This window comes from Nelumbo nucifera, chromosome 5, assembly GCF_055504915.1.
Source record: "Nelumbo nucifera cultivar China Antique chromosome 5, China Antique-T2T, whole genome shotgun sequence".
Lineage (NCBI taxonomy): Eukaryota > Viridiplantae > Streptophyta > Magnoliopsida > Proteales > Nelumbonaceae > Nelumbo > Nelumbo nucifera.
The window spans coordinates 66,521,230-66,543,858 of NC_142653.1; the positions used below are offsets into that span (position 1 = coordinate 66,521,230).

At 40.5% G+C, this 22,629-nt stretch overlaps 1 protein-coding gene across 15 annotated transcripts; it reads left to right on the forward strand.

Moving 5' to 3' along the window:
- Nucleotides 1-212: 212 nt before the first annotated feature.
- ECT11 (evolutionarily conserved C-terminal region 11) lies at nucleotides 213-22,616 on the forward strand. Of its 15 annotated transcripts, none has more exons than XM_010243736.3 (10): nucleotides 213-563; nucleotides 1,722-1,841; nucleotides 2,690-2,754; nucleotides 3,028-3,181; nucleotides 3,314-3,420; nucleotides 3,587-4,012; nucleotides 5,446-5,955; nucleotides 6,787-6,999; nucleotides 16,266-16,442; nucleotides 22,133-22,616. In XM_010243736.3, exons 2-10 carry the CDS (start codon nucleotides 1,814-1,816, stop codon nucleotides 22,274-22,276), a joined length of 1,824 nt encoding a protein of 607 aa, XP_010242038.1. In that variant the 5' UTR covers nucleotides 213-563; nucleotides 1,722-1,813; the 3' UTR covers nucleotides 22,277-22,616. The 15 variants fall into 15 exon arrangements, with proteins under 15 accessions (XP_010242038.1, XP_010242039.1, XP_010242040.1 ...); XM_010243737.2 differs by having other exon boundaries at nucleotides 22,136-22,616; XM_010243738.3 differs by having other exon boundaries at nucleotides 3,314-3,390.
- Nucleotides 22,617-22,629: the final 13 nt, after the last annotated feature.

The window sequence follows — 22,629 nt, forward strand, 5'->3', positions numbered from 1 at the left end:
TCCTAGAAAATCGGATCGTTAACAAATCGTGATTCACTAAAGGCTCAACTCTGTACCGTTAGATTATAGTCACAGATCAATATTTTAACCCAAATTCCAGTCGGACGTGCAAAACGCAGCTACGCAGGTTCCGTCTTTGAATCAAATTCCACAGAGAGAATCCACTTTCCTTTGGTTTTTAAATGGGTGCTTATTACCCGCCTCGTCCATCATGTCATGCATCCATGCCCGCCATCAACACACATTTCATTCCTCCTTTTCCCTCTCCTTTCTGAATCTCTTGATCGACGGTTTATATTCGTTTTCACGAAAGTAGGAGAGCATCTGGCCCGTCGGATCTCGAGGGTTAGACTCAATGCTCCCTTTTTAACTTTTACTCTTTGCTCACTCTCACTATTCAGTCTGCTCGTTTTTTCTCAATCTCAAGTCGGAGATCATTGTCTCTGGCGATCGGAAAACCGCTTTAAAGTGGTTTTTCTTCAAGCGGAAACCGCTCAGGAAGCTGATCTGGAGGATAGACTGTTGGGATTATCAGATCTGAAGCGGTTTTTGGCGCTTGAAAGGTGCTCTCATAGTCATACTCCATTCATTTTATGCTCTTCAACTACTTTTCGAGCTATTGTTGGTTATAACTGATTTCTGGTTATGTAAGCGTCAATGAGTGAAAAATGGTGGATTTCGTGAAGTCTTTTTTATAATAGAAGCTCTGTTTTCGATCGGCTTTGTATGAAAACAGAGATTTTGACGTCAAAGTGCGACTTATGGTGTGGGTTCAGTTCTCTTCTCTTAGTTTTTATAGTAATTGGAGATTTTAGAAATCAGAAAGTTGGATTGTCGCAGTTTTACTTGCTGAAATTAGTTATTTTTAATAGTTTTTCCTCTCAAAAGTGAGATCTGGATGAATTTCTCATCACTTAAGAATTTTATTCTTCTTTTTCAGTTCTTGCGTTATTTTCCTTGTAATTGTTTGCCGAGACAAATGATCTTTCACCTCGCAGAATGACATTTTTTTTTCTGAACTCCTGTTTGCTGTTAAAATACGTTTTTTTTTTCTTTTGTGGTTAAAAAGGAATTATTGTTTTGCTCTAAATAGAAATTCAAACCCGGGTCTTTCTCGGAAGGATCTGTCTTCCGTGGATTCTGATATTTTTACGGAGAACAATATCTTTTAGATTCTTTTAATAAAAAATATCTTGGTTTCTTTTATTTTTCTGGCGTGGGAATTTCGGACTTTTTTTTTATTCATTCTGCGAATCTCTTTCCTCCGAAAGAATATTGTTCTTTCTATCCTTTCCAAACGAATCGAATATTTTTTGTCATAGTCTGCGGAATACAGAGACCTTGTATGCTTAGTGCACATCAAGCGTATACTCATTTAGTGTAGTTCTGGTGCTGCTATACTGCGCTCGTTGCCTACAGGCAATGGTTTCCCCATATCACTCTGTCTCTGTTGAACTACATCTGACAAAAGAAATTTGACTTCTATTTGAACTCTGTATGTGTTGATATTCTGTATAAAGTATGCGGAATTATTACAAATACTATTTGTTTTAGGAAACTGAATTGGATTTTTTTTGACCAGCAAACTGAATTGGAATTTTAAGTAGAGACGCTGGGGTTTTTTCTGTGTTTCATTGGCAGTCCAGAGTTACTGTTATTCTCTATACCACGCTTATTTCTTTTTTCCTTCTTTTCTTCTTTCTATATCTATATATTTGCAGGTTCGGTTGGTGTCTTGGTGTACCATTCTATTTATTGTTAAAATTATTTTTGGCTATTGAATTGGAGAAATTTGTAGTCGGGTACATCTGCAATGGCTGATGGCGATAAAGTCGAGAAGTGTATCTTTCTATTCAAGCCTTTTGATTCTATACATTTCAGTTTTCTAGTCAGGCTTTTTGGTTGAACTTTGTTGAGTATATTCCTCGTATAAAATAGATGCAGATAGCCAGATATTGATCTTGTATTCTCTTTAGTTGGTTTTTGTAATTTGTCAAAAATAATATATCGTAAGAAATGTGTAGATTTATTGGTTTCTTTTGCTTTTAGTAGGGATTTCCACTAAAACATGTGAACATCTGAGCTTGTTTAAATTGTAAATTTATGTGAGAGCCAAGAAAGCAATAAGATTGAAACGTTTCATCTAATTCTAAACTTGGTGACTGCCTCGTTGCCTACTGCCTAGTAGCTTCTAAACAAAATTCATTATAAATTGTATATGATATGTAACGTGTTATAAATTGTACACATGTACAAGATAAATAATCATATATAAGTGCTTATAACTTATTATATGGTTATTACATTATATCATTGATATTATATTTACTTAGGAAGTCAATTGCCTATACTATAAAGAATGCCTTGGCATCACCTGCATTTGACAACACTGAGATGCTCATTGACTTACCAAGGAAGTCTACCTTATCCCTTGTGAAATACCCTGGTGCCTGCAGAACTCAAGTTTGGCAACAGAGAGATGCTCATGGAATGGGCCCAACTTACTTTAGAATCACATTATTGTGGTGATCCTGGTGACAGTAAGCTACCAATTTGGGCTGTTATTTGTAGAGGAACAGTTTTTGAACGTGTAATGCTCTTTATCTTTCAGGATATCTGACATCCATAGGATTTCTTTTATGTAATAAATCTAAGTATACATATGTTTCTCTTAACCATATTTATCCAGCTAATGACAAGGTGGATACAGCAATGAAACCAATTCCGCATGCCAATTTGGGCAAGAAAGATCAGGTAATCCAACTGTATAGTTTGGAAATACTAATAACAGCTCTGCAATTACCTTGTTTAGCTCCAATATATTATTTGCAATAACATTCCAAACCATTATCTAAATTACATGACTTTGGAAGAAAGTTAATGACCATTATTTGTGTGTGGTGATGGTGACTTTTTGTGTGTGGTGATGGTGACTTTATGCTTGAAGTCCAATGTTATTTTACTCACTGAATTGTTATAGTTCTGTTCCTTGTGTTTACTTAAAGGTATTTCGACCTTTCCTCTCAGGCTCCTAGAAAAGATGGAAGCCTATCTAATTCAACTTCTTCCATTACCTCATCTGGGGATGCTACTTCTAGCATCAAAGGTGAGGCTGATCAAAAGCCTGTTGCAGATCAAGGTTATTACCCACCCACCAGCTGTTATGGTTACTACTATCCGGGTTGGTGTTTTTGTTCATCCATTTTGTGTACATGCATGCGTGTACTTCTCTGGATGTGCTTCTATTAAAATTATCTCTATGTTTAGAGATTAATGAGTTAAAAGTATTTGGTTGTCTGCTTAATGGTTTTAGGATATGATGGTGCCTACTCTGAGTGGGATGACCGTGGTTATTTTAATGCAGGAGATGGTTCAGGAATGACATACCCAGTAAGTTCTTTAGACATTAATTATTTGAAGGTGAAAGTTCCTTGGTCTCTTTTTGGCTACCTAATAATGAATTAATCCTCTTCTAGTTTTGTTTTCATGTAAGGGAATAATTCAATCCCATTTCATCTCTATAAACTGTTGATCCACAAAATGTGGCTTAACTGTGTGAAGCTTCTCATTCTTTCATTTATATCAGGGTGTGCAATCAGATAGCAACTCGCTTGTTTACTATGTGCCTGGCTATAATCCATATGCTTCAGGAAGTTTGATGGGTGTTGAAGGTCAATGTCTTGGTCAACAACCATACTTTTCTTCAGGATACCTCCAACCACCAATATCATATGGGTCAGAAGCTGTGTCACCTTACTCATGGGATTCAATGTCAGTTGGGGATGCTCCAAATGGAACTGGTGCTGTACTTGCAGGTCCAAAGCCCACTAGTACCGGTTCAACTCCTACTGCTGCAGTGAAACCGAAAGCCTTGAACTCAATAAAGACAACTGGTGCTGTTGATGCAAAAGTTTCTGCATTTCCATTGGATTCAAAATCATGCCTACCTACAACCTCATCTAACTTTTCTAAATCTGTTCCTCCAAGCCAACCTCTTAAGCCATTGAATAAGGTACTAATATATTCATAACAATTTTTACAATGAAACATCGTAATTTCAGAAGGCCTGTCAGGAAGAGATCAAAATTCCTCTGAATTAAGAACAAAAAGTATTCAAGATTATTTAAGTTTTCATGTCAACGGACATCTATAGGATTCTGCAAGCTTAGCAACTTTTAGGTTTTGTCACGAGGACATGATTGTTCAATAATTTCATGGCTAAGTTCATGTCAACTGAACAAAGAGAAATTGTGGCTACAAATTTGGGAAATATATTGCTTTTATTTTATTTTATTCCTGTTCTTGTGCTTTTTTGATAAGGAAATAGAGTCTGTTTCTCATAGCTTAACTTTTACATGTCATTGTTGAGGTGCAGTAAATCAATGAATGTAGTTAATGGTAAATGAATATTACAGTAGTCCTATCACTGGATTCAAAGTCCGGAGTGTAAGTGCCAAGAACCAACCACTCTTTAGGACATTGGATTTTTTCCCCTTGTGCAGCACATCACTGATCTTTCTCTCGAAGGATTCTATTACTGTAGTCAGCGGACAATCACAATAGGCAGGATGAAAGATTTGGTGCATGTCCTGTTCTTCTGGGGGCTTCGTGTGTCTAGGGGAGTCATTTTATATGGACTTTGGTCAAGTCGGTGCACAACTGTTGAAAGAGAAAATGGGGTACTCCTTGTTCTACTACTATGTTGATGGTATGGGACTATTGTTTTAAACATGAGTCCTACAATACCATCTGAAGCTTATCTCTGAAATCAGGAAAAGGAATTTGGAAATTCCTTTATCTTATTGCTGGGGGTAGCCTTGTAGTGCTTTGATTTGAAATGCTATATTCGGTGACCACTTAAATTCAAGTTCTTTTCTTTCTCTGTGCAATGGAGCATTCTTTCTATTATTTTTTGCTACTCCACTTCAGATATAGTGATGTCATTAACCCTATTATTTCTACTGAATTATGTTTTCTATAATGTTTGTTTGAATTAAAAAATCAATTTTAAGGGCCATAGTGATCAACAAATTCTATGAGGTCACTCGACAATGTCTCTAAAGTGACTGAACTGAATAATTTATTGCTTTGCCTTTTAGATATAAGTAATTTAGTTGTTTGTGAACCCCTTAAGCGTTGAATGATATGTTTGGGTTATTACTATGCTTCTAAATATTCAATTATTTACAATTTTATCCACTAAAAGACAAAGAAATAAGTTATTTGTTTCAGCCATCCACTCTTACCAAAAAGCCCCTAAAATATATGCATTTATGCATAATTTGAGGCATTATAATTTTTTTAACGTTATTTGAATGAAATGACAATATTGATTTTTTATTGTTTATATTTTTTCCTTGCTAAATATTATTTGATATTGTCCAAGGACTTGTGCTTCTTTTAATTGTTTTGGCATGTTAGTAACACAAACATGCTAATTGTCAGGTGCCACAGTTGGGGTCTAATTTTCAGTCAGCAGGGTCTGTGAAAGTATGTTACCCCATGAGAAAGTTCTTTCCTTTTTCTAACCAGGGACAAGGATTCTCTCCACGTAATGGTCCCATGAACTGCAGATCGAATGGCCGGACCTGGGTTGGCAATGATAGGATGAAAGATAAGTTTAATAGGAATGGAGAATTTGAAGCCTCTGCTGAGCTAAATCGTGGACCTAGGACTCACAGAGTTGGTACTCCTATCCAAACGTCAGAGAAAGATCAGTTGGGGCTCACTGTCAGCGGAGACCAATATAACCTACAAGATTTTCAGACTGTATATGAAAATGCCAAATTCTTTGTTATCAAGTCATTTAACGAAGATGACATTCATAAGAGCATCAAGTATGGTGTGTGGGCAAGTACTCCAAATGGTAATAAGAAGCTGGACACAGCATTCCATGAGGCCGAGACATGGTTAAGTGAGACAGGCAACAAGTGTCCAGTCTTCCTGTTCTTTTCTGTGAGTTTAAAATATACCCTTTGCCAAGACTACCTTTCCTTTTATTTTTGGTTAAGTCTTTTCCTGGACCAATTCATATATTAAAAATTGATATGTATGATAATTCTACACCAGTAGTGCTACAAGGATCTTTGAGCCCACTGAGACTTTTTATTTTTTACGATGTGCCATATAGAGTTGAATACTTGTTTCTTGGCAGTGATGTTGTTAAAATGTTTCTATCTTTCCTTTAGTCAATCCATTGATTACAATGTGCCAAATAAATCCCAGCCTATAGGAAAGAGATATGCAAGATTTAAGGTATGCTTCTTTTTCTAGGAATCTGTAGTTATTGGGAAAAAGTATAGTAGAGTCATATTTTGGTTTTGTATTTGGGCAATGTGGAGTGTGGACCAAAGATTAGAAAAAGTTTTCAATTTCATGCATCTTTTTATGTTTCCAAAATGTATTAATTGAATAGAAGGGTTATCCCAATATACCAAGTGTTTTAAATTATGAAAAACTTCTTATGAATTCTATTTGTTTAATGCAACAGTATTCTGTTTCTTTGTAGAGTTTTCAAGAAGCTGGATCTACCCTCCTTGTCCTGCTCAGTTATCCTACCCATCAGCTTTTCAAATAAGATACTTCTCTATCTGGAGCAGTAATTACTTTAGAATGAACACTATTGCTTTAATTCGAAAGCCCAATTGACCAGTAAATATTTGCAGAGCAATCATATGCTCTTCTCAAATATGGAAAGTACTGCTGGTGTAATTTTGACATGCATCTTCAGTATTCTGAAACTCATTAATTTGTTTAGCAGTCTACCTTTTCCTTTTGTAATTTCAGGTAAATGCAAGTGGGCAGTTTGTAGGTCTAGCTGAAATGATTGGACAAGTAGATTTCAATAAGGATATGGATTTCTGGCATTTGGACAAATGGAGTGGATTTTTCCCTGTAAAATGGCACATAATAAAGGATGTTCCCAATGCACAGTTGCGGCATATCATACTTGAAAATAATGATAACAAGCCTGTAACTAATAGCAGGGATACTCAAGAGGTACTTAACCTTTTCCTTTAATTTACATATTGTCAACTTATAAAACCACAAATGGTGTTTTGATTTTGAATATGATACATTATTTTGGATTGATTGGTGTGGATTAACTGAATGGAACAGGGTTTCATAATGAAATCATTGGAATAGGAACATAATGGATGTAATTCAAAAATAGTAGTATGTAAGCAATTTTCTAGGTTATTTAGGTCCATTGATTTGAATTATTATGTTCTCAAAATAAAGAAAAATGTAGAGCATTCAAGGAACAAATTTGGGATTAAAAGAAATAAATTTCTTGAGCCAGAGGGGTTTAGGGTAGGGTGAATATGATTTAGGGTTTGAATAGGCTTGAGGAAATTGGTTACTTTTTATGCATTTATTATAGAACTCTGTTCAAATTCAACATCTATAACAAGATCAACAAGCTGTTTGGCAAGTCTTTCTAGGTAGACCTTTCAACAGCCAAGTAGACAAGAAGATGCACTGAGCTTTTGTGGTCTTGTCTTTAAAGATCAAGATTGTTTTGTTCACACCATGGTCTACCAGGATTTTAAAAACACTTGGGAAGGCTATTTTTAGTATGGAAAGACCAAAAGCTTTATTTGAAGCTTCCTGATTTTTTTGGCTTTTTTGGTCTTTCTATGTGTCTGTCTTCGTGTCTTTCCTCTCTTTCGTTCTACATGATACCAATTGGAAAAAGAACATTTTTTGGTCTTTTGGGCTTCCCATAGACTGAAAAGCGCTCCGAAAAGATGCACCAAACACACCTATTTAATGTCTAGAATCTAGAGTTGAATTTTTATATCAATAAGTAGAGTTACAATACAGGAACTGGAAGTATGAATGAAGAACTATAGAGATCGTCGTATTCTATAATCTATGAATCTGTCCATGGGTGAACTCCAGTGATGCATTTGGTATACTCTTGTAATGCATCCTTTATCGGGTGGATGAAGGATGGTTGCAGAAACAATGATTATTATTTCAAGTGGATGAATGACTATTCTAAGTTATAGGAGAAATAGAGATGGAAGACCTTCAAAGGAGTTGGATCTAAGATGGAGATTGAGAGATAGTTTGTTGCAAGGGGGAGTGTGGCTAATGGAGGAAAAGTGCTTATTTAGGCATCGGAGGAGTATGACTTTCATGGAAACAAACCTTTATGGAATGGTGGCAAAGGGTGATTTGCTCCAAAATTGTCTTTTTTAAATAATAATAATGGTTTTACCAATAATAAGGAAAGCATTGTACAAAATTCTATGCAAATGTTGTAGCTAAAGTGTTGACCTCACACTAGGGGGTGCAACCTGGGTTAGATTCGGTTGGGAATTTGTTAAATTCTAAATGGGTCCAAACCTTAAATTCTGCATACAATATATATTTTTTTACTTTAAGTTTAATTTTTTATACTAAGAATTAAGATCTTGAGGCTGAAAAGGCATTTTTGACAAGGTGCAACTCATAGGATAAGAAATATTACCCAAAATTAAGAAAAGATACCCCAATCAAATCACCAAGGTGCAACTCTAGTATATCCATATAAATTGTAATTTGCAACCCATGACCCACTGACGAAGTCAACCCAGTCAACAGTTCCACTGCTAGGTTCACAGTTTTTTTATTAAGTCAATGGGTTTTTTTACATATTCTAGGTTTGAGGTAAACCTGGACTGGGATTGATGTTGGGTGATGGTTTGAATGATTTCATTGCTTGGGTCAACAGCAATGTTTTTTTTTAAATTTTTTTTAAGTGTAATTGTGTAAAGTAACTTTATTAGAAAATGATCAAGAGATTACAACAGCAGCCTCAAAAGAGGAGCCGGACATACAAGATCAAAGCTCTAGATCACATTACAATTCTAACAGACTTCTGGTATTCTGCTTAGCCCCAAGGACCGAGGACTGGAGACCTTTTGCAGCTGCAATCCAAGGGACCAGCTTGCCAAAAGTATAAGAAATTACAGTCTGAATCTTTAATGCTATTCTGGAAAATCCTTATATTTCTTTCTGTCCAGATGGTACTAATCACTGTTGCAGGAATAGCCAGCAAAACACTTTTTGCCACTTGGACAAACCTTGGAGCTCCCAACTCCCTAACAGGTCCAACACAGAATTCGGCATGACCCAAGATAAGCCCAGGGAAGATAAAAAATGCCCCTAAATAGTAGAGGAGACAGTGCAATGAATGAACATGTGATTGCTATCCTCTTCTACTTGGCCACACATCACACACAGCAGGTCCTGAATCTGTAAGCCTCTTCTTATCAGGCTCCTTTTGGTCAGGCACCTATCCAGTGCTGTTGCCCAGACCAAGGCATTCACTTTGGATGGGGATATTGGATTCCAAATTTTAGCAGCAGGAAGTTCAATTTGATTTCCTTCTGCTAAATCCTTGCAAAGGACTTGACAGAAAAATACCCATCTGCACTGCTTTTCCAGATTCAAGTGTCATCTTCTAATAGGATCTATGGACTTCCTAGACAGCAACTCCAACATCTCTTCCAGTTGATCAACTTCCCAATCTTGAAAGGGTCTTCTAAAGGAAGGGCTCCAAGAGATGATATTACCCCTCACATCATAACAATCAGCCATTAACCCATTCTGATTCTGTGCAATTTGATACAGCTGGGGGAATAATTCTGCTAAGGGTCTATTGCTGCACCAGTTGTCCTTCTAGAAACTCAGCCTAGTTACCCAACTTTGCTAGGAATAGGAAGAGGTTCCGTGATTTTTGATGTAGGCGCTTTAGGCAGGCCTTTGGCGCGTCGACACGTGGCCAAGGGTGGAGCCAATCAACACGTCTTGCAGGATGGAGGTCGGTGCCCAGCGTGGGACCAATGGCGCGACCCCATGCGGTGAGCTCGGATGACCACCTTGTCAGGGTTGGATCGCATCTTGACCGTCTGCATGTGTCTGCTTATAGGCGGCCTCAAGTATAAATAGGGCATGCCACCCCAAGGTAAGGGGTCTCTCTCTGGCCACTAGACTTTCATCTCTCTAAACTCTCTTGCTCTCTAGCTTTTCGACGACCTCGTCCGAGCTCTTCGGGCCTTGCCTGCCTTCTCTGCTATGCCCTCATTGACTTGACCGTCGGATTCCCTGCCTTGGGTTATCACCTAGGGCCTCTGGCGTTCCCTTCCTCGTAGGTACTCGGCCTCGGCCGACCTTAGGCAGATTTCACCAGCCCTCGACTGTAACTCCCTTCGGGTCCCCCTAGCCCTCGACCACAGTGCACTCTGAGCTTTAGTGGCCCTTGGCCTCGGCACCCCTTGGATCCATCCTCTAGCCATCTCATACAGGAAGCAGAGCAAATTTACTGTGTTGTCCTCCGTCAATCCAAGCATCAACAATTGGTGCTGTCTGTGGGAACGACTGATGAGCCTTCCCCCCAGCACAACAACTCAACTTCCAACGGAATGGCTAGAAACAAGAGAACTCCGTAGAACTTGGTCACCAGGGACCAACTCCAAATGGTCCTCGACTGGCTTAACCACCTCACGCAGAGGTTGGACGAGGTGGGGTGACTGGCCACCCCGCTAGAAACCTAGGGCATCGTCGCGGATGCCCTTCGTGGGCTCTGCCATTTAAGTGCCTGTCGGACCTTATCGAACCGACCCCTCAACGTCTGGCGGAAGCGGCCAAAGTGAGTCAGTCGTCGAGAACCCTCCAACCTCTTGGCTGATGGAAGAACGAATTATCATGGTCTTGCAACCGACGCCGAAGCCAAGGACATTGTCGTCGACAAGAAACGCCTCCTTCACCAGATGGATGCTTTCATTGCCGTCATCACCTCGGATCCTCTTCCACATCATTTCAAATCTCCCACACTAGAGATTTACGAGTTACAATGGCACCTCGGACCCAGACAGACACCTGGAGCTTTTGAGCACTCATGTTCTTGTACTGGTACTCCGAAGCATTGATGTGTTGAGCCTTCCAGGCGACCTTCAAGGGGGCAGCTCAGCATTGGTTTACCAGGCTCCCACTTTGCTCCATTAGCCTCTGGGACCAGTTCGCCAACCTCTTCCTCACCCCCACTTCATCAGCAGTCGATTATGCCAGAAGAGCGTCGTTTCACTCATAGCCATCCGATAGCGACATGGCGAGAGCTTGCGGTCCTACCCCGATCGCTTTAAGAAAAAAGAATTTGAGGCCCACGACATGTATCAATCCAAGGCCTCCTCGGGTCGGCTCTTAAGTGCTCTGTCGCCAAGACACTGCCCTAGAACCAAGGTGGAATTTTTGAAAAGGGTGCAAAAGTACATCGTTGCCAAGGAAGCCTCGGTCAATGAGCACCGAGGTGGATAGGCTGACCATGATCATGGCGACCATCGGTATGAAGACAGCTGCGACAACGACAATAGTAGGAAGCTGCTGGCCTCAACTAGTACACGCCACTCAACTCCACCTGAGCACACATCCTCATGTAAGGAGGGGAGGAGTATATGAAGTGGCCTGGGAAGAGAGAGAGGAACCCCAAGAGGGGTGACTCAACAAAATATTGCACGTTTCACTGTAGAGCCGACCATGACACCGAAGATTGCTACGACCTCCAGGACGAGGTTGAGTCCCTCATCCGTCGCGGATATCTAAAGCAGTCTGTTGACACCAATGTCATTACCTCGCCCCAGCAACAACGGTTGTAGTCAGCCACTCATCCTTGACACCTCGGCCATGGGCATGCCCATAGGTTGGACCATGTAACCTCAAAAGCTCGACCTCTGTTGGCCATTTAAACATTTTGTAATAAAGCAAGTCTCCCTCGTCGCCTCAAACCCTTGGCATATAAGTTTTCGTCTCGATCGAGAGACCCTTTGCAGCATACAACCTTTGCCAATGTTACACGCTCAAGACCTCGGTCCAAGGCACACGACCCTTTGAGGTCATACACCTAGTTGCCAGGTCCCCCACCTTGGCTGATTGGTTGGCTACGACATACAACTTTCAACAAGGTTATACGCCTGGACTGGATGTCAACCTTAAGGCATACGACCCTCTGACAACAACACGCCCTCGGACGACCGGTTGGCCATGGCATGCAACCTTTGCTAAGGTTAAACGCTTGGACCGGATGTCGGCCCCAAGGCATACGGTGTGTTGGAGGTCACACGCCTGCTCACCCCTTTTGACAAGGGATCTAATGAACCTCAGCTGCAGTCGATGGGGCAGCCTGTGATTTTGGCCTTGGCTTCGAGGAGACCCTCCAAGCGAGTGAGTTTCATCCTAGCTCCAGAGCTGGCATCGACCCTCCGCTTGGGACAATTTATGGCAGAATAGACATGCTGAAAGGAACAACACCACCCTATTGAGACCAAGGCGGTTTGTGGTGTCGGCTGAGCTCCACACAGCTTCAGCCGCGTACGGGTTCACGTGCCCTGTCCCCCATGGGATGGGTAGCCATGACAGTTATGGCGTGTGCCTCCCTTTCCTTCTTGCAAAGGAAGGAGGCCCTATGTTTTCAGCGGCGAAGCTAGGCCTCGGCCTTACCCACCTAGGTGCTTAAGCAGATGGGTTATTGAGTAATGGAATTTTTGCAACTTGCAACCTTTCGGAAGGGGGCATTGAACCCTACACAGAAGAAATGCAACTGCAAAAAGGCACAAGATACGTAAAAATCACATTCCATGCTAGATGACTCAGAATGGGTTTTAGACCTCGACTACTTCCTTGGCAACTTGGCTTGTCGTTCGCACCTCGGTGGCCCCTCTTCGCTCGTGACATCGCATCAGCTCAGAACATCCTCATCGCAAACGCCTATCGTACCTCGTCTCCTTTGCTTCGAAGCATCATCACCTTGGGAGACAACCCCACCTCGGCAACTCTCTGCCCGCCTCTCGATGGGTGCGCACTCCTCAACTTGAGGTAACGTCACCTTGGACGCCTGTCGCCCTTCTCGCACAGAAGCCGCAAGTTGATGACATGACAAGTAATCTGTAGCGGTCGAGGTATTCTCTTGGCCGAGGTACCCTCTTGGTTGAGGTGCCCTTTTGACCTGTCCGTTGAACGGGCCTTTACCATACGCCTACTCAAGCAACACGTCCCTGGCGTTCAGCAACATCCTTATGCAAGCACGAGATAACCGATGCTTACCAACGGGAAAGTGAGCCGATGTGTCGAGTCGACAACAGGAATCCTCCTACCTAGGCAAGCGAAGTCGAGGCCAACCCGTGTCAAAGCTTCCTTCGCCATCTAAGGCTCAGCTTGGCTCCCCACCAAGTTGACCTGCATGACTAGACCTTTGTACTAGATACAAGGAAACACCTCCACCGTCTTGTGTACTATCACGACTCGATGCCCACCTCGGGCATGGTCCAGACATTCAACGCCGAGAACCCGTCACATGCGGGGACAACACCCAGCGCTAGAATTCATCTCGTGTGTGGCCAGGACACACCCACTTGTCATCTACACCTTACACGAAGTCGAGGCTAGCGCCTCCGTGCTCTTTGGCCCTCCACAACCTCGTCAAGGAGCAGGATCAGCATAGCAGCTAACGAAAGCTCGTTGAAGCCAAGGGTGACGTTTACACGCCCATAGGTTGGACTACCTCCGAGGCCTTGGCTATTGTCTATGTCTCCACGCTCCCAAATTGAACTATCCTCAGCAACTCCAAAATCAGGACCAACACCTCCACGCCTGAAGACCACTCTCTCCAACCTACCTATAGCCGAGGTCCTTGCCATAGAAGGCCACTCAACGCCTCCCAGTAAGAATGACACCCTCTTCGGTTGAAGTCAAGGTCCTCAGCTAAGACCTCCACCACGGCCTTGAGAGTGGGGAGCAAATGATGTAGGTAGGCCTCTGGTGCGTCGACATGTGGCCAAGGGCGGAGGTCGGCGCCTAGCGCGGGACCAATGGCACAGCCCCACACGGCGAATTTAGATGATTGCCTTGTCAGGGCTGGATGACATCCTGAACGTCCGCATGTCTCCCCGCCTACAGGTGCCCTCAAGTATAAATAAGGCATGCCACCCCCAAGGTAAGGGGTCTTTCTGTCTGGCCACCAAAATTTCATCTCTCCAAACTCTCATTCTCTCTAGCTTTCCGTCAACCTCGTCTGAGCTCCTCGGACCTCGCCCACCCTCGCTGACTTGACTATTAGAGTCCCCGCCTTGGGTTATCACCTGAGGCCTTTGACGATCCCTTCCTCGCATGTACTCAGCCTTGGCCAATCTTAGCAGCCCTCGACTGTAACCCCCTTCGGGTCCCCCTAGCCTTCGGCCACAATGCACTTTGAGCTTCTTTGGCCCTCGGCCTCGTTACCCCTTGGATCCATTCACTAGCCATCTTGTATAGGAAGCGGAGCAAGTTTATTGTTTTGTCATCGGTCAATTCGAGCATCAACAAATTTTCTTCCAAAGAGAACACCCCAAAGAAGGCAAATGGAATGTAGTTACCCAATCCCCTCTGTCAGTATCATATTCAACAACAATTAACTTCCTTCACCAATTGTATTTTTCTTTTCAAACCTCCATATCCACTTTCCCAATAGAACCACATTAAATAACTTCAATTTCCCTACTCCCAAGCCCCTTCTTGGGAGCACAAACTTGGTCCCAATTGACTAGATAGATCTTTTTTTCCCCCTTCCACCCTCTCCAAAGGAAGTCTCTCTATAACTTTTCAATTCTTTGAGCTTCCTTTGCTGGAATTGGAAACAAGTAGAGGAAATAAGACTGTAAGATGGAAGGTTGGATAGATAGCTCTTTAGGAGAGTGATTCTACCTCACAGTCGCAGGGATAGAGAGCTCTTTAGGAAAGTAAGCTTCCTTTACACACACTCCACTACAAGATCCCGCACCAAGGCAAAACCTAGGTGACAGGGGAGCGCTTAGTTGCCTGGTCGCCTAGGTGCCTGCCTAGGCGTTGCTTAATGTCAAAAGAAAATATAGAACAAAAGGGGGATGAACCCCTATTTTTCCATTGCAATAGAAGGGTAGAGCCCCTATTCTTGTCTTAGAAGAAAGAAAACATGAAATAAAAACCTCACAAATCATGGACAAGAAGGGGTGGAGCCCCTGTTTTAGTTCAAAAAATGATGAAGATGAATCTTTTTTCCAGAAAAAGAAAACTAAGGGGCAGACCTCTGTTTTTTTGTTTCAGGAAGAGGAGTGTTTTTGCTTCAAAAAAAGAAAAAGAAAAAGTGTTCTAGACTTCTAGTTTGCTGATATTTTTTGTTCCATGAAGAAGTGGAAGAGAAAGGAGGGGCAGAGCTCTTGTTTTTGTTCAAAAAAAAAGAAAAAGAAGGGGCAAAGCCACTGTTTTTGTTTCAAAACAAAAAATGAAGAAGGGGCTGAGCCCCTATTCAAAACAGAAAATGAAGAAGGGATGGAGCCCCTGTTTTTATTCCAATACAAAAAAATGAAGAAGGGGCGGAGCGGTGGAGCCCCTGTTTTTGTTCCAAAACAAAAAATGAAGCTGCTCCTTTTTTGCTCGAGAAAAAGCATACCTTCTTCTATGATTGATTTCCCTTTCTTGTTCAAAGATGTACAACTTGGAATCCTCGAACTCGATTTCGAATATCATACCTCTTGAATTCATCATCAAATATTATTTATTAGAAACCTTGACAAGATAAAAAATTAATATAAAAAGCTTATTATCTTATGAAATAAATAAAGTAATGATTCAGTGCATCATGTTCATGTTTATATTATAGACTTAGAATATAAAAATATTAAATATACAAAACTTACAATAGGTATATATATCATATGGCGCCTGGGTGAGGTGAGACCCAAAATGCCCCTACACGCCTAGGTGTCGCATTGACAACTATGCGTGTGCATTTCGAAAATGCTGCGCCTAGGACCTAGGCGAGGCACATACCCTAAAATGTGCTTAGCCTGTGTGCCTAGGGAGGGGGTGGAGTGAATACATGCCTAACATTTTACATTTTCTTTTTTATGTAAGTGGCTTTTCCCACTCCCCCATGTACTCATGCTTGTCAGCCAAGGATTTTACCATTTCACCAAGCAATGACCTCTAATCTTAGGCCTTGAGGCTTAAATATGAAACATTTTTGCAAAAGTTGTTTCTGATATTACTATTGGATTTCATTTTGATTGTCAAAATTATGAAAACCATTCAAGCTAAATGTTACAATGGCAATATCAAATAGCCATTCAATAATGTGATCCTTATTAATGCTGTCTTGCTGATTGAATAAAAAAGGAAAAATGTTCCGTTGTTCATTCTTTCAGTTGCTTCCGCTACTCGAATACTTTCCATAATCATTTTGACTTTTTATTTTTTGCTATTTGCAGATTGGATTTAAGCAAGGTTTGGAAATGCTGACTATTTTTAAGAGCCATACAGCAAAAACATCAATGCTAGATGATTTTAACTTTTATGATCACCGCGAGACAACTCTTCAGACTAAAAAAAGTAATAAGCTTGGAACTTCTCTACAGATGGAAATATTTGGGAACAGTGATCTGCCGGTAATTAAACGATCTTTCTTCATAGTTAAATTTTATTATACATCTTCTAGTGATTAGTCATTTGAAGTCTTTCTTACATCTGAAGTCATAATGATTTCAAGTTTTTATATGAATGTAAAGATTTTCAAATTATTAAATAGGAATTTACAAAAGATGTCTCTCAGTTTTGTTGTTGATATACATAATTGGTTTTTTCGATCAATAACCAACCATTTTATTAATTATAAAGTATTAATGTACATATATGCATTCACCTTATGGAGTAAAAACTTTCATCTCCCAACTCTCTTTTCTTACAATTATGCCCATAAAATTTCATCTCTTCCCTCCCTTTGTTTTGCTAAAGTACCAATGGTAATAGTTGTTTTTCCCTTAGCTGTTTTATGTTAAATGCCATTTTGTAATATTGGTTCCAACTACTTGTTTATTTCTTTATTTTTTGTTGATTCCGGCTATTTGGGGTCTTGTGAGTGGTGCATTGGACATATGTGTAGGGGAAGGAAAAAATTTCATGAACTAGCCAATGGAAAAAGGAAAAACCTAGTATCCAAATTGGAAGTGAATGGGCTAATCTTTGGTTCCCAAGAGGGGATAGTCAATTGTTTTATTGACCACTTCAATCCATTTCGAGGAGGCCACTAGGAACTAGAGTGGAATTGGAAGGTGTGACTTGGTAGAGGCTTCCAGAAGAGAGTAAAGGCTGGTTGGAGAGGAATTTTGAGGAGGAAATTAGACAAGCTATTTTCTCTATGAACAGATCTAAAGCACTAAGGCTGGATGGGTTTACTATGGCCCTCTTGATTCCCAAGAAGAAAGAGGCTAAGCATCCAAAGGATTTTAGTCTTATTAGTTTGGTGACTAGTATGTACAAGATTGTGACTAAGGTCTTATCTCTAGGGATTAAAAAGGTGCTCTCATGCCTTATCAGCCAAGCCCAAGGTGCTTTTGTTTAGGGGAGACAAATAGTTGATCAGATTCTAATAGAAAATGAATGTGTGGAGGAGATTAGGTAACCAAGGTTTATTTGTAAACTGGATCTTGAAAAGGCTTATGATCTAGAGGATTGGGGCTTTTTGTTACTTGTGCTTAGGGAGTGTGGGTTTGGGGGATAGATGGTGCAAATGGATAAATGGTTGCCTAACTTCCTGCCATTATTCCATCTTAGTCAATGGGGTAACTAATGATTTTTTCCTAGATAGTAGGGGCTTGAGACAAGGATATCCCTTGTCACTTTTCTTATTCACTCTAGCAGCCGATGCTTTTAGTAGACTCCTATCAGAAGTGGATACGGCTGGGTCATTAAGAGGGTGGAGAATAGGCTGAGACAGTGTTCTAATTACCCATCTTCAATTTGCAGATGATTTAATAATCTTTTGCAGATGACGGAGGTGGTGAGTTGAAGCAAAAAAAGAGGTCTAGGGTTAGGGAGTGTAGTGAATAAGCACAAAGCTCTTTTAGTTAAGTGGCTTTGGAGGTTGCCCCTGGAAAGAGAGAGAGGTTATGGCGTAAGTGGTGAAGAGTATCCATGGCTGTTCTAAATTAGGTTGGGACGTTGGGGTATCTCAAAGGGCTTTGCTCACAACACCCTAAAAGGCAATTTTTGGCATTCCCCCAAATTCCTTAGTTTGTAAGGTATGATGCTTTCTTTGGAAACTCAATTCTTTTTTGGGAAGATATTTAGGTGGGCACTCAACCCCTAAAAGATTGTTTCCCTTCCCTCTATTCTATCTCCCTCTTTAAAAAGAAACCTATCTTAAGGTTCCTTCTCCCCCAGTTCTCCCTTTGACTTATTGGGATTTTGGGTTTCGAAGAGGTTTAAGGGATGATCAATTTGCTTGTGTTTTAGAGCTCTTGGTGCTTCTAGACTCTGTGTGTTCGACCCCCTAGTCCTGATAAAAAGATTTGGTCTCTAACCCTGGTTGGCTCTTTCACTTGTGCATCTTTCTTTAATCCCTCTGTTCCACTCCCTCCTCTCAGGTCTTCCCTGTTAAAGAAGTCTGGTCAAGGCCAATACCTCCTAAAATAGCTGTGTTCTATTGGAAAGTCTTTAATGGTAAGATCGATATTGTGGAAAACTTACACAAGAAGAAACCTTACATGTGTGCTTGTCCCCAAATTGGTGCTTTATGTGCAAAGTGAAGGGTGAGGACGGTAACCATTTGCTGATATCTTGCTCTTTTGCTGCCAATATTTGGAAATGGGTTGTGTCGTTATTTGGGTGCAGTAGGTGGAACTTGCCCTCCAAAGTAAAGTTGCTGTTTACTCTGTTTGCCTTTGGGAGATTGACAAAGAGAGGGAAGATAATGTGGAAGTGTATCAGAGCTTCTAGCTTCTGGACTTTTTGGGAGGAGGAGAAAAATGCTAGAATTTTCCAAGAAAAGGAAAGAAGTCTTGCTGAAGTCAAGGAGTGTATAATGATAAGGACAGCCTCTTGGCTGAAATCTTCAGATTTGTTGGTGGATTACTCCTTTGATGATTTAAGGAGAAATTGGGCAGCAGTGGTATCCACAACCTTTACAAAGAACAGACAGCAAGCAGATAGGAAACCCCCACCGAAAGGATTGGTAAAGTTGAATTTTGACGGAAGTTGTCAAGGCAACCCTGGGCCATTGGGCATAAGAGGGATTCTAAGAGATAGACAAAAACATCCTTTATTTTCATGACCAGTGGGTGTCGGTGATTCTATAATGGCTGGGATACTTGCAGCGGTACAAGGCACACAACTGGCTAGTCAACTTGGTGTGGAAAACTTCATAGTTGAGGGGGACTCCAAGGAAGTATTGGGCTGGATGACAAATCCAGAAACAATTTGTTGGTGTTACAGAGATCTTTCAACGAAAGTTAACTAGTTGACAAGAAACATGACGGTTAGGATTCAGTGGGTTAGACAAGGGGTATCAAGGGGAGACATTTTTTTGGTTACCTTATAATTATAATTCAGGCTTGTATGTGTTTATTTGCATATTGTTCAGTCCTAGTGGGAGGTAACACCTTGTGCCTCCTCTTAGGCTGACTGTATACTCTTTGTTTAATAAAATTGCATTCATTTATAAAAAACAGTGATTAATAAGGAGGTAGAGGTGAGTAAAACATTGGGTTTATTTTTCTTGGGTGGAGGAGAATTTGCTAGAAAAGCCATTAAGGAAGTGGTTTTGACAGTAGAGCATGATTTTGAGAAGAATGCCCATCTTAGCGCTAGAAAGGATTAATGATAATTACGGGGAGTGGAAGAGGATTAAGGCCAATCCTTTTGCAATTAAAAGATTCAAACACCAGAATAACTGTAGATCTGTGATAGTTTCGAAGGTTTTTGATGGATTGAGGGGAGGCCTATTTGGGGTTGGCATTAAGAAAAGTGTAAAGAAGACAAGAAGGGCTTTGAAGAGAAAATAGACTTTACTCTTTCAACATAGGAAGGTCTGAATGAGTCTTAATACTTGCTTCGGGATTGGGTCTTTGTCGGGGTGGTATTTTAGGCATGACTCTGGTTGTTGGGAGGAAAGGATAAGTTGGGGGCCTTGGTTGCGTATCTTTTGGGTTCTTGGTTTTGGCTTTTGGATGTTGGTTGTGTGTTTGAATTACGGTGATTATTTTGATTTATAGGTTTGGGTGATGTCTTATCACCCTTTGTATTCATTTCAATAAAGTACCAGTAATCAAACAACATTCTCCCTCAAGTTGAGTTATATATGTCTATCATGCCCAACTTGTCACATAGTTCATTGTGCTGCAAGTATGGAAGTCCTTTTGTGAGAACATCGGCTAGCAATTCCTTGGAGTTGGACATAAGGAGTATATAGTGAAGTACTTGCTCCTATTATGAAGGACAGGGTTAGTTGTAAATTTTTTGGCTGCCTTATTATCACAATAGAGGGACATGGGACTGTTAACATTGAACCCAAGCTCCCCTAGGAGATTCTTCAACCAAAGTACTTGAGTCACCCCATATGCCATGGCCCTAAACTCAACTTTGGCACTAGACCTTACTACTACACTCTGTTATTTACTTCTCCATGTCACGAAGTTTCCACCCACAAATGCACAGTAACCACTTGTGGATTTTCTATAAGCCACAACACCTGCTCAATCGACATCTGTATAGGTTTCCCCCTTCAGATGGTTATGTTTGTTGAATAGCAAACCAGTCCTTAGATACTTCTTTAAATACCTGAGAATCCTCTCTGTAGCCTCCATGTGTTGTACCTTAGGGTGTGTCGTAGGAAGGTATAACAATCTTCCCACTAATCTTTGAAACTATTTTACATCTTTCAAAGGTTCCCTGTCACAAGCACCTAGTCTATAATTAACATCAGTAGGGGTGTCAGCTGGCTGGCTTTGCACCTAGTTTGTCTGTGTCTTGTAGGAGAACTTGCAATTATTCAAATATTGAGAGCATTTGGAGGTGTAGTTTGACACAAAAGGATGAAACTCTGGAAATGTGAAGCTTTTGGTTTTTAACATAGGTTCAAAGAAAACATGTTTGAATTGATTTGAAATCCTTTTGGGGTTTTGAATGAACTCCTTTGAGGAAGAACTTGTGGACTTGCAGTTACTCAACTTTTGATTTCTGTGATAGCCACTAACAAAATTTTTGAGATGGAGTGAGAAATTGCAGTTACTCAACTTGGATGGTTAATGACCTTTTGTTTTATAATTGTTCAGAATAAATTCCATTTCTAAGCCAAGGTAGAGAGACTTGTAATCAATCTAGGGACGTTGGTTGGTTGGTTTAAGTGTTAAGCTCGCTTTGACCCAACCCAACTTGTGCCAAACTCAACCTGTTGACAATGGTTGCTTCTCAAACTTGTAAATAGTCTTCACTAATAACAGTGGTACTTATCATAGTATGAGGTGGATCATGTTTGGTAATTCCATTCTAATTAGTAATTAGTTGGGCAGGTTTGGGTTTGAATTGGGGACTTGATAACTCCCAAATGACTGAAATTTTAAACTCAACTTAGGACTAAAAAAATCGAATGGCAATGCCAAACCCACAGATAAACCTGTAAAATTACTAAATATCTCTAGTCCCCTGTAAATACATACAAATTTCAAAACCCCATATTTGCGCTTTTTAATTCCTGCATCATACTCCCATCCACTATAAATAAGCATGGATTTGAGGGTTTTCCTTTTATTTTTTTACCAAGGCGGAATTGATGTTTGAAACATTAAACCACTGTACATACTCTTTTTGATGGATCAATGTGCATACATACTCTTGTCCTTTCTTGGATCTGGGGAAACTTCTAATTTATATGTTGCATTGCTGCTATTTACCAAGGACTTTCTGTGACCCCTTTACAAACACCATGTTTGCTGATCATGGCATGTTTTTGGGACTAGACCCTTTTACAAGCACCCTACATTATTGGGCCTCCTTGTTTGTCATTATCAGTTTTCAGGGTCACCAATACTCTAAATACTAAGACTTCGGTGATTCATATGTTTTAAATGTTAAAAGATGATCCTGACATATACATTGACAAATTACCAAACCCAAAACTTGATACACAATTTTTATGTATGGAGAGTGTCAGTGTCCATGCTTTGAACCATGATTTTGATCTATTAACAGTCATTTCATTTATTGTAAGAAACTTTTATTAGTTATTGATTTTTAATGTAGCTGCTATTCTACACTGGTAACATAACAATCTTGATTATGCAATTCGGCTTTCATCTTTCAGCAGAACCATTTGGAAGCAGTAGATACTAAAGTCGAACAAGCATCAAAGAAAGTACAGAAAGCCTCTGATCCTAAGACAACACTTGTTACACTTGCCAAAAATCTCTCTCTCAATTCTCAATCACCTAAAAAGAATTCTGTTTAGGCTTCAACCAGAGAATGAAGTTTTTACCCCTGCCAGCCTGAGGTTGAAACTACCAATGGTATCTGGGTTCTAGACTTTTGAAATGGATTTTGCCGTCAGAACTGTTGCATGGTCAAATGGTTTGGGTGGAAACTGCTCCCTCGCTGCTGTACAAATACAATATCAAGTTCAGTTTTTCCTTCGTTTGTGTTCTTTTTTAATTTTTGTGTTTTTTATTTTTCATTTTTGTTTTGTTTTACCAAGCTGAGTAGAGCTATTTGTTGATCAGGTAATGTACAAGATTCAAAGTTAGGATGCAATTTGTCAAGTGCAATGTTATTTCACCTTTTTCTTGGAATTATCTTGACTGTTTC

Excerpts from the sequence above, each read along its gene's own strand:
- ECT11 (XM_010243736.3), top strand. The coding sequence starts at position 1,814 with ATGGCTGATGGCGATAAAGTCGAGAAGT. Across the intron at positions 5,956-6,786 it reads CAGTCTTCCTGTTCTTTTCT|GTAAATGCAAGTGGGCAGTT; the intron begins GTGAGTTTAAAA and ends TTGTAATTTCAG. Across the intron at positions 16,443-22,132 it reads TTGGGAACAGTGATCTGCCG|CAGAACCATTTGGAAGCAGT; the intron begins GTAATTAAACGA and ends TTCATCTTTCAG.